The sequence below is a fragment of the Tachyglossus aculeatus genome, chromosome 16 (assembly GCF_015852505.1).
Source record: "Tachyglossus aculeatus isolate mTacAcu1 chromosome 16, mTacAcu1.pri, whole genome shotgun sequence".
Taxonomy (NCBI): Eukaryota; Metazoa; Chordata; class Mammalia; order Monotremata; family Tachyglossidae; genus Tachyglossus; species Tachyglossus aculeatus.
This window is the reverse complement of record NC_052081.1, coordinates 13,824,062-13,836,214: the sequence shown is the minus strand read 5'-3', so window position 1 is coordinate 13,836,214 and position 12,153 is coordinate 13,824,062. Positions and strand designations below refer to the sequence as shown.

The following is a 12,153-nucleotide window of genomic DNA, read 5'->3' as shown; positions in this document are numbered from 1 at the left end:
ACAGTTGACTAATTAAATCAATGTTAAGTGGGAAATTGCTTATAATGTTAAATATTGACTAAGTTTATTTTAATCCCCAGAGCAATTGCATAATTAGTAATAAAATGACGATATTCACAATTCGTTTTAAATAAGCAGAGAACTATTACTACTTTTTTCCATTTTCAGAATGCGATATTACTATTTAACATCACAGTTCGATATTCTTGGATTGTGAGCCTGTTGTAGGATAGGGATCGTTCAGGATAGAGTTAGCTTGTATCTATACTAGCACTTAGCACCCAGTATCTGCTTAATAACTAACCTAGAAATTGGCTAATTTGGAATTTTGTATTTATTTATTTTTACAAAGTGTATATACATCATGAGATTAATAGAAGGAATTTAGCCAGTGCAGAGACAAATCCTGAGAAAATTACAAATTTTTTTAAAATCTTCCAGATTGAAGAGTAGGCTAGTGATGAAGTTCAGTGTAAAACCCTAAACTCCCAATTCTAAACGCCCTGATCCAACTCTTTGGACTATACACATCTGACACAATGTACCAGTACAGAACAACTGTAAATGAGATAACTTGAGGATAAGCAGTCGAGAGACCCCACAAAGCAGCAATGGTAGCAGCAATCCTATCCCTAACTCCAACAAATAGTGTTTTACCTCCTAAGAGGTCACAAAGAATAGAATGAAAAATGCAACACAAGGCAGCCAGACTATGAACACTCAAGTCTTTAACAGTGCTTGGCACATAGTAAGCACTTAACAAATGCCATCATCATTATTATTATTATTATTATTTTGTTGTCCTGTTGTCCCACTACCAAATGTACTTTCCCCAACCATCTCTGCAGAGTTAATTCAACGGCAAATGAGCTTGCTTTCCCCAAGGATCTTTTAAATAGCTTTGGAGCTGGATAAAAACTTAGGACAGCTACCTAACTTTCACTTTTCCTTGGAATATTTCCCTGTAATACCAGAATGCATTCCACAAGATTACAGACCACAGAATCTGACTATTGAAGGAGAGGAAAAGTCAGAAACAAGTGCTTTAGATGTCTACCAGACTGCATTTTTTTGCTTTAAATCTGTGTCATATCTCTTCCAGAAAACAGAGTTTAAGAAAGCTTTAGCCCAGTCCAAAAGTTGGATTCCCCCCAAAATGCCATTTGGTTGACTCAAAGTGGAGGGGAGATCATTTTGCCCCCCACCGCAATTTTCTCACATATTTAACCAGTTCCACATTTTCACACTCAAAGTAAAATGGCCATGTAACTTACGTGCACAGTAGAACCACAGACTTGGGGAATAAGTTCTGATACTGAAGGCAACACTTCAACACACGATCGTCATTGTTTTCATCGCTCATCCCATCTGCAAATTTAGCAAAAGCAATTAAATGTATGCTAAAGATCTCGCCATTATTAAAATTATCTTTTGCATATTTTGCCTTTATGGGGACGGGCCTTTATTGGAAAGAAGATGAGGATGAAGGGAGAGTCAGGAAAGATGGAAAGCTATAAAGACTCTGTCTCTTGCCCACGGAATTCAGTATATAATGAAACTGAGATAAACATGTGAGATGCTTTTTATACATTCCATTAAGTTTTAGAGCTATAATGTCATACAAAAACATGAAAGCAGCTGTAATTTATTTATATTAATGTCTGTCTCCCCCTCTATATTGTAAGCTCGCTGTGGACAGGGAATGCGTCTGTTTACTGTTGTATTGTACTCTCCAAAGCATTTAGTACAGTGATCTGCATCCAGTAAGCGCTCAATAAATATAGCTGAATGAGTGAATAAAAGGTTACAACTTTCAGTTCTTCATCTGTCACCAATTCATTGTGTGATCATGGGCAGGGTGGTCACTGACAGCCCCCTCCCACCCACTGCATACCGGATAATGAGAGGCTCATCATCATCATCAACATCATCAATCGTATTTATTGAGCGCTTACTGTGTGCAGAGCACTGTACTAAGCGCTTGGGAAGTACAAGTTGGCAACATATAGAGACAGTCCCTACCCAACAGTGGGCTCACAGTCTAAAAGGGGGAGACAGAGAACAAAACCAAACATACTAACAAAATAAAATAAATAGAATAGATATGTACAAGTAAAATAAATAGAGTAATAAATATGTACAAACATATATACATATATACAGGTGCTGTTGGGAAGGGAAGGAGGTAAGATGGGGGGGATGGAGAGGGGGACGAGGGGGAGAGGAAGGAAGGGGCTCGTGATGTCACATACAGGTGTGATATCACATGCAGGTGTGCAGCATAAAGTGACACCATCAAAGGTGCCATATTCTGGAAGTATTTGAAATTTGTGCAATTTTCAGGCATTTCCTGGGGGAATCCTAAACTCTCACGCTTGTTGCAGAGCCATCACACTGGCCCCTCTCTCGGTGAAGTCTGTCATTCCCAAGTGCTTAGTACAGTGCTCTGCACACAGAAAGCGCTGAATAAATACGACTGAATGAATGAATGAATGAATCTGAGCCTTGGAACTCAGCAGATGTAGTGGAGAGAGACTTAGTGTCAAAAATTAAACCTTCAGCTAGAAAAGTATCCTGCTCCATAACACAACCAGACAGGGAAATGGCCAGCTAAAAGCCAGACAGCTGGCCACCCTAATCGTGGGTCAATTAATAATAATAATAATAATAATGGTATTTGTTAAGCACTTACTATGTGCCAAGCACTGTTCTAGGCACTGAACTTCTCTATGGTATAAGTTTCCTTCATCCTCAAACTTATTCCAGTCATCCATTCCCTTATCTAGCCCCATCAGATTAACTCCCTAATCACATATTGTTAGCTGAAGCCTCTTCTCTTTGACTGAAGGCAAAAAACAGACAAACAGTAAATAACGGGACATCAGCCAGGGCTAGGCACTCATTAGTTTGAGAAGCAGGTGCCTCGGTGGAAAGACCACAGGTCTGGGAGCCATTCATTCATTCAATCGTATTTATTGAGCGCTTACTGTGTGCAGAGCACTGTACTAAGCACTTGGGAAGTACAAGTTGGCAACATATAGAGACGGTCCCTACCCAACAGCGGGCTCACAGTCAGAGAGTCTAGTCTCAGTTTTGCCATTTGCCTGCAATGTGACCTTGGGCAAGTCACTCCAACTTCTCTATGTCTGAGTTCTCTCATCTGTAAAATGGGGATTGAATAATTCTTCTCCCTCCTTCTTAGACTGTGGAGAGGAACAATGTCCATGTGGGACACAGACTCTGTCTGACTCGAATACCCTGTGTCTACCCCAGGGCTGAGTACAGTGCTTGGCACACAGTAATCGCTTAACGAATACCACTATTATTATTATTGCTTAACCTGTGTTAGTGAGGGGTGGGGAAGAGAGATGGGGACAGGCTTGAAAATGAGCCTTAGACAGAGTGAATCTTTCAAATCATTTGATGGAAAAATTGAGATGCAAGTAATTTCCCTTCCCAATGGATAAGGGCTCTTTACGAATGTAAACTCTTCAATTTTTAATCAAAACTATCTAAAAATTAGTAGACAAAATGACTAAACCACTATGTTGCAGAGGGAAAATTTCCGATAAAAAGATATGCCAAAGTCCCAAAGTTAAAAAAAAAAAAATAACAGAAGTAGGAATCAAATGTCTCTTGCTCTTAAGATACCAAGATTCTAGATCAATGTTTCTAGGCTCTAGATCCCACGTAGATGATGTAGTCCTAAAGACCCAGAAATTCAAAACCACCCAAATAGCTAAGGGAAGTGAAACTAGCATGAGGACAACCTATAGTTACTGGGATCTGATCAGCTGTGCCCTCATACTTCGTGCCATTATTGAAAAAAATGTATTTTTTTTTTAAAGGCTGCAAGGCAACAAGCTTTACGAACACTGAGACAGTGTTGCTGACTAGGGAGGAAAAATGGTCTGAATGAGCTTATAAAACAATGAAGGACTAGGCAGAATACAAGCACTAATCTAGAAAGCCTCAAAAAGATACCTGTAAAATGAACCATGGTACATTCTGTTCTTGTCCGTTTCCTCCCCCGCCCCGCACCCCTTTTACAAATGATTTCATTTTCTTATTGCCAATTTTCTAATGAGTTTTCCCTCATGAAAAATATCAAGTCATTATCAGCAAGTCAGACAAGGGCATACACTTTGTATACTAATTTTTTTTAAGAAAGAGCTTGATTCTAGAAGCTGATCAAGTTGAATATCACCAAGGGAAAAAATATAGATCAGTTAGATCCTCACCTACATAGTCATTCATTCAATCGTATTTACTGAGCACTTACTGTTTGCAGAGCATTGTACTAAGTGCTTGGGAGAGTATAATACAACAATAAATAACACTTACAGAGGTCACACACAAAATAATAGAAAAAGGTACCCAAGTTTAACATATAAAAAGGTAGCTAAGACACACAAATTACATTTTAATTACATTAAGCACATCGGCGGTGTGTGGTGAGAATAGAGAAGATGCCAGAATTTCATGTTCAGCCACAGCAACATTTGGGAGGCAAGGAAAATGCCTTTGCTGTCTTGGAAACACAATCTACTTCATTCTGATTAATTGCATCGCCCAGTGGATCAGCTTGGCCCTGGGAGTCAGAAAGACCCGAGTTCTAATTCCGGCTCCACCACTTGTCTGGTATGTGACCTCGGGCACGTCATTTAACTTCTCTGTACCTCAGTTACCTCATCCGTCAAATGGGGATTGAGACTGTGAGCCCCACATGGGACATGGGCGGTGTCCAACCTAAGATGCTTTATGTACCCCAACACTTAAGTATACTGCCTGGCACATGACAAGCGCTTAACAAGTACCACAAAAAAAAAATTGGAATTTTCAGTCACCAACCACTCCTTAGAGTACAAATGGAAACAGCCAAAACGCAATGCCAAAATCACAGTAGGTGCTATTAAACAAAAAGTTCCATTCCATCCCAGGCGAAGAACCATTTCTGCGCCAAGATTACAATATCCATGCATACTAATATATTTGAAGTAGGTCCTATTTATCTTAGTTGGCTATAACAAGAAGCCTAAGGCTAAATAGCAAATTTGCCCTCCCTTCACTGTCACCTATGCACTTGAATGGGCACGTTGATTTTTCATCCCACCCTCACAGCACTTATGTGCATAACCATCTGTAATGGATTTTCATGTCTGTTCTCCTTCCTGCGGTTAAATCTAGAAGGTTATGGTGGGCAGAGATGATGTCTATCTACTATGTTGTTCTGTCTCTCCCAAGTGCTTAACGCAGTTCTCTGTACACAGTAAATGCTCAATAAATACGACCGACTGATAGCTGAAAATCAAAGACCTCAGGAATTCCCAAGCCTAATCTTTTGGCTAATGCTGAACTTTCTCAAGTGCTTAGTACATTACATGGAAGGTGCACAATAAATGCCATTATTACTTTCCTGGTTCCTGTCAACACTGAATAATTAAACTTTTCAATGTCTTCCCTCCCTTCCAGGGTTATTTCAAGGGTCTCTCTGGATTTAATGGGACATGTCCCAAAGAACGTTTTTCCATACTCACAAAGTTTCTGAGACGCGAGCTGTAGCGACTGTCCCCACAGTTTTCCATCTTGGAGTTTGAGACAGTCGTTGATGAAGTAAACTGCGGGAATAGCCTTGTGCTGGGCGTGCTTTAGAAGTTTGCCATCCTTCATTCGGTCCAGTTCTTGTATAACAATCCAGGGGATTACTAGCACCAACTTGTCAAAGCCTGGAAAATTGTAAGTGTCTTTATATTGCCGAGTTAGTAAGTTTCCCGGGGTTACATTTGAAAATACTCTAAACAGCAAACTCTTGTGTGAGTCTGAAGGAGCTCTGCTTCTTTCAATGTTTAGGAACAGGTACATTGCACCAAGTCCAAGCTACCCTGCAATGGGCAACATCGACAGCATTTACAGAGCAAGCAGGCAAAAGTAAAAAAAAATATATATATACCTGGTACTTCTGTACTCTTCAAAATTCTGACAAACTGAAGGTGATTCATCAGAATGTTGGTATCAATAACAATTAAGAGCTTTGTTTCAGAAGCAGTGTTCCCTGAAAGCAAGGAAAAGAAGCAATTTCAGAACATCAGATTCTTTGATAAATGAATATTACATATTTACTAGCATTCAAGCCCTTTGTACAGTGCTCTGCACACAGTAAGCGCTCAATAAATATGACTGAATGAATGAATTTAGTGATTGCAGGAACCATTAAGAGGCGGTTATTTTTCAGTTAAGCTGTTACAATTCTTTACTTCCGTCAGAATTTATTCTGAAGAATATATTTCACTTATTTTTTTTTTCTTAGGTGCAGTTATGTTTTCCCTTTTGGTCCCATTTTATACAGAATATCCATATCTGCTCATCTCCCACATTAGATTTTAATAATAATAATAATGATAATTACAGTGTTTGTTAAATGCCTACAATGTGCCAAGCACTGTTCTAAACACTGGGGTAGATATAATGTAATCAGGTTGGACACAGTCCTGTCCCATATGGGGCTCAGAGTCTTACTCCCCATCTTGCAGATGTGGTAACTGAGGCTCAGAGAAATTAAGTGATTTGCCCAAGGTCACAAAGCAGGCAAGTGGCAGAGTCAGGATTAGAACTCAGTGCTTAGTACAGTGCTCTCCACACAGTAAGCGCTCAATAAATACGAATGAATGAATGAACTCAGGCCCATGGACTTCCCAGGGCCGTGTCCACTCCCACTTGACGTGGTTATACACTTACTTCAAACAAATAATAGTAATTTTGGTATTTGTTAAACATTTACTATGGGCCAAGCACAGCTATAAGCATTGGGTTACATAGACGTTAATCACGTTGGACACAGTCCCCGTCCCACAGGGGGCTCAGTCTTAATCCCCATTCTACAGATGAGGTAACTGAGGCACAGAGAAGTTAAATGACTTGCCCAAGGTCACACGGCAGGCAAGTGATGGAGCCGGGATTAGAACCCACGTTCTCCGACTCCCAAGCCCATGCTCCTGCCACTATGCCATGCTACTTCTCTAGGCCATGAGGAGATGGAGAGAGGTTGTCTTCCCCTCAGCAATTCTTGGTAGTACACTGCTGCTCCTTTGGGAGCCTGGAATAGGAAAAGTTAGGATTTTCTTAAAATGTCTACCAGCTGGCCTCTAAAACAAAGGGGAGGGCAAACTGATATTCAAAGAGACAATGGGGAATCTACAAGCTTTCGGAGGACATACCAATGGATGGGCGCATGTCTTCATCTTCCAAGTCAATTTCCATACTTGTCAAATCTTTAGAAGTTGGCACATCTGGCAAATCCACACTTTTCCCTGCCCGAGCAGCATGCAGCTCTTCGACGATCTGCATCTAATTGTCAAAAAAAAAAAAAAGAAAAAAAAGACCCCTTTTAAATGATGCTGGGTTAATACTGCCATTTACAGTGAGAGAAACTTATTTCCTTTTGCTGGAAGGAAAAAATAAACCCAACCTATAAAGACCTTCTTCCTTTAAATCCGGCTATTTCAATGCTCTGCAATCAAAGGCAAAAAAAAAATGCACTGAACTGGACCTTAAAACCACCCTCCTTCTAAGATTTTTTCCTCCATAAAGAAGGCACAAAAAAATCAACAAGGCAGAATGGAATCAAAGCAACAGAGCAGGCCTGTTACACAAGTAGAGACAACAAATGACAAAGAAGACATGCAGTACAACTTGGTATTCAAGTCAATCTCTCATCTAATAATAACCATAATGATGGTATTTGTTAAGCGCTTACTATATGCAAAGCACTGTGCTAAGCGCTGGGGGGGGATACAAGGTGATCAGGTTGTCCCACGTGGGGTTTACAGTCTTAATCCTCATTTTACAGATGAGGTAACTGAGGCACAGAGAAGTGAAGTGACTTGCCCAGCCCAAAGTCACACAGCTGACAATTGGCGGAGCCGGGATTTGAACCCAGGACCTCTGACTCTAAAGCCCGTACTCTTTCCACTGAGCCACGCTGCTTCTCCTAACCCTACAATCCCACCAACTGTCGCTTCAGCTTCACCTAAGCACTGGGCATTCAACACCCCACCTTTTTAGCTTTTCCAACTACAACCTATTCAGACAGCGATGTACTGGAGGCAGGGGGAGATTTGACACTGCATAGGAGGAGAGACCCCTCTTAGGGTCACACCTGGAGAGCTCCCAGTACTCCACCAGTCTCGACTACAGGACGGAGAGTCAGGAAGAAGCAGATCCATTCCATTCCTAGCTTGGGCAGTGGCTAGCTAGTAGAAGATAATCTGCTACAAGTCAAAACTCACCTGTGCTGGGCAACAGTGGCATGGGAGAGAATCAAGGGCGAAGACTCGAGTTTATTGCGTGGAAGGCAGCAATGCTAAACCACTTCCATATTTTTACCACGAAAACTCTATGGATACAGTACCAGAACGACTGCAGACGGAGGTGGGGTGATCTGAGAGAGATGTGTCTGTGGCATCGTTATGGGTCGAAGACGACTCGACGGCATAAGACAAGGGGGAGAGAGGGCTTGTGAAGTGGATTTGGGAGACACCCTCACAGAGTTGGCAGTTGAAACCACGGGAGATGGATAAGCACCCCAAGGGAGTGAGTGTGGATTGAGAAGAGAAGGGGACCCAGAACTGCGCCTTGAAGTAAGGCAGGGGGAGGCTGGAAAGCTCATGGTGGACAGGGAATGTGTCTACCAACTCTCTGATCTACTCTCCCAAGCGCTTAGTACAGTGCTTTACACACATTAAGCACTCAAATACCATCAATTTATACACTCCCAAATATGATATTCACCTCTTGGTCTGTATCATCCGTATCTTGAATCCTGGACAATGAAGAGGTAGAAGGTGATACATCACAAGTCTGAAAATAAAGATAATCCCAGTCGGTAATAAGAAACAAACTTATTGGTGTCCTAAAGCCTATCCAAATACTATCCAATTGTTATTCTGTCCAAAAGGACATAATTTTAACTTTTGGATCCCATTCCAAGTCTGATTTGGGCGTATTAGTGCAGTGCCCCGTCCACAGAAAGCACTCCAACACTGGGGCTACCAATAAAGATCAGTGTAGTACGCTACAGAAAAGCAGCAGTATCAACCTTCCTCAGCTTTGATAAATTCTCAATCTTTTCTTTGTAAAACCCTTTCATTACCCTCTTGAAGTCAATCCCATTAAGCATTTTTCCTCCCATTACACATTTTATTCTAAGATCTGTGTCACAGCCCTCCTGGGTTTAAGGCATTCTGTAGCTGCCAGGCAAAGGTTAGTTCTGGTTTGCATTGATTCTTATAAAAGTCCAAAGATGCTAAAGAACGGATTCACAGTCATATGCAGGAATGATGCTGTGCTGGGTTTCTGCCTCTTTCACTCTCAAGTCTCAAGTACAGTAAGTCTAAAAAATGAATGTTTCAGTATACTCTAAGCTCCCCTCCGCCCCCCCCCCCCAGCCAAATAAAAATGCTTATTCTCCCTTTTACAAACATGAGTGAGCTACTGAGAAGTGTTATATTAAATAAACATGCTGAGGCACCAGATTACGTATTGTAGTGGATGCCTGTGATAAAATTTTTCCCTTTTGGTCCTCTTCTGGCCCTGAAAAATGAGGCAAATGGGGAAATAAAAGCCTATTATCTAAATACGCTCATACCATCTACCTGAAAAAAACCCTTCCTACTTGTGTCTCTGGGCAATTGCACTGTAGAGGTATTGAGAGGCTTTGGAGGTGGGACTGGAGGCAGTAATCTTGAAGGCACAGACAGAGACCTGTGGGTTGGTGTCTCAAAGCTTCAATTACAAGCCCCTTTCCATTGGTTATATGGGAAAACAAAATCGAGAGCCCCCGGAAAGGGATATAAGATCCTCCCAAATGATTCATTCACGTCCCCACATCCATCCTAAGATCTGCAGGATGTGTGACTGTTATCTTTTCAAAGGAAGCATTTGAGAAGACGATTAATTTAAATCACTGGAAAACATCCAAACATACATTCTCCAACTACTAATCATGATACTGTCATGTGCTGCACTTGGGTGACGTTGGCTTGGGTAGTAATTTACCTAAAGAGGAGGCCGCCCGAAACAGAAACAAGACTGTCAAAACCAGAATCAATTTCTCAAGCTCTCAATGTGTCTAATTTGAATCAGCATAGGAACAAATGAATCTAAATAACTTTTATACCCAATTCCTCGCATTTATTCCCAAGCTTCCTTACCTTGGCTAAATTGGTTTCATTTGACAGAGTTTCTTCAGTCCTTGTGCAATTAGTTGTTTGGATTGGCTGCTCAGGGTAATGGACTTCTTTCCTTCGGTGATCAGTCCTTTTTCCATGTGAGGAATCTAATAAATAATTAACCTTATGCCTAGGCAGATTTGAAGGCGCTCTGGAATTTTTGTTCTTATATGAAATTTCTGTTTTGTGAGATTTAGTGGAGAAGACATTTTTATCTTCAGGCTTTCGGAGGACTTTATGAGTCTTTTTAGAAATGTGAAAACTGATTTTTTCTCTTTTACATCCAACCATACTTTCAATCTCCACTTGGACAGACTCTTTAACAAACTCATCTACTTTACACTTCTCTGGCTTGTATTTCACTGCATCGTGCTTATTTTTATTGGGTGCCTTTTCCAATTTTTTTCTTTTTTTCTTCTCATTCTGAACAAGAATAAAAGGCCATTTCCTTTCACTTGTTGGGACACCAGCTTCAGATAACAAGTCTTTGTCAAACTTGCGCCGGCTAGAACTATCCAGGCTAAGGTCCTTGCTTTTAGTTAATTTAACGCTTTTAGATTTAATGACTATACGTGTCTCTATCCCCTTTTTAGACTGAGTCAGAGAGGCATCTACTTGATGGCTGCAAACTGGAAATTCCTTCTGGAGCTCATGAAGGTCTTGTGGAACAGAAGAAATGATTTTTCGTTTCTTTGATATGCTCAGCTGTGGTTCCGATCTACAAAGTGATTCAGAAGTGTAAAAAACTCAGTACCGACAATACCATCCAAGATTACACCACAAATAATGTTGGCTTCTGTAAAAACACACTAAAACCAAAAGAAATCCAAGAAGAGTAGAAAAAGGCTACATGAGGAATGAAGCGGTTGGCTAAATGCCTCCAACTACAAACATTATGGAGCATTAAACTGAAATTTGAAGGAGACAGACCACTATAACAGCTGTTTAAAATGACCACATTTCCCCATTTAGCCTTTTCTTAACATGTAAAATATGGACAAATAAAGCAGTAAGACCTACACTGGGTTGCTATTTCAAAATTCTCAACCAACAGTGACCTAAATTCAATAGGGTCAATGAAAGCCAACAGAGAACCATTTTAAGAGGCAATGACGATGACAAGCAACTATTATAAAAATAAAAATCCTTAAACCATTGGAAGCCTGTTTAGAGAGGCTTTTGCTAACGACATTCTAGGGCAGAGGCTTTCATTCATTCATTCATTCATATTTACTGAGCGCTTACTGTGTGCAAGGCACTGTACTAAGCGCTTGGGAGAGTACAATATCACACTCATGCTTTTCTAGAAACTGCAATCCCTGTGGTATCCAGAGACCTGAGAAAGCCCCCATCCTCACTCCTGGTCTCTCCATCATCCTCTCCATCTCGCACTCATACCCACCCAGAAGTACGAAAAGCAAAAGCCGGGGCAGGAAGTGAAGGGAAACCGCTGTTGCTGCCAGCTCCTCAGAATTCATGCTTCTGGGGAGCAGGGCTGCTTCCTCCAGAAGCAGCACAGACTTTTTTTCATGGTATTTGTTAAGTACTTACTATGTTCCAGGCACTGTACTAAGCAATGGGGTAGACAAAAGTTCAGAAGGTAAGACACAGTCCCCGTCTCACATAGAGCTCAGAGTTTTAAAACCCCATTTTGCAGATGAGGTAACTGAAGCAAAGGAAAGTGAAGTGACTTGCCCAAGGTCGCACAGCAACAAGTAGCAGCAGCAGATGACGAGACTGCTGCTTCTAATAACCGGACCCTATCTGCCTCGATGCTTTGAAATACCCCCAGGAGCCCTTGTATCCTTAGTGGACTTGGTGGAAAACCCCTGTTCTGGGGATTTACCTGCATCATTCCCAGTGGTCCTAGTGGGAAAAGACTCCTGAGACTTCAAACCCTTTATTGGTGAAGAGGAGCACTGGCTAA

At 41.1% G+C, this 12,153-nt stretch overlaps 1 protein-coding gene across 1 annotated transcript in view; it reads right to left on the bottom strand.

Annotated features, from left to right (window-relative positions):
* Positions 1-12,153, bottom strand: part of SWT1 (SWT1 RNA endoribonuclease homolog) — a 62,321-nt gene that overhangs the window by 44,407 nt on the left and 5,761 nt on the right. The window contains exons 5-10 of the mRNA XM_038758532.1: positions 10,209-10,944; positions 8,788-8,856; positions 7,215-7,344; positions 5,951-6,052; positions 5,538-5,726; positions 1,275-1,368 (exon numbers count right to left, since the gene is read on the bottom strand). Of these exons, the coding sequence (XP_038614460.1) occupies positions 1,275-1,368; positions 5,538-5,726; positions 5,951-6,052; positions 7,215-7,344; positions 8,788-8,856; positions 10,209-10,944 (1,320 nt within the window). The remainder of the gene's footprint in view (positions 1-1,274; positions 1,369-5,537; positions 5,727-5,950; positions 6,053-7,214; positions 7,345-8,787; positions 8,857-10,208; positions 10,945-12,153) is intronic.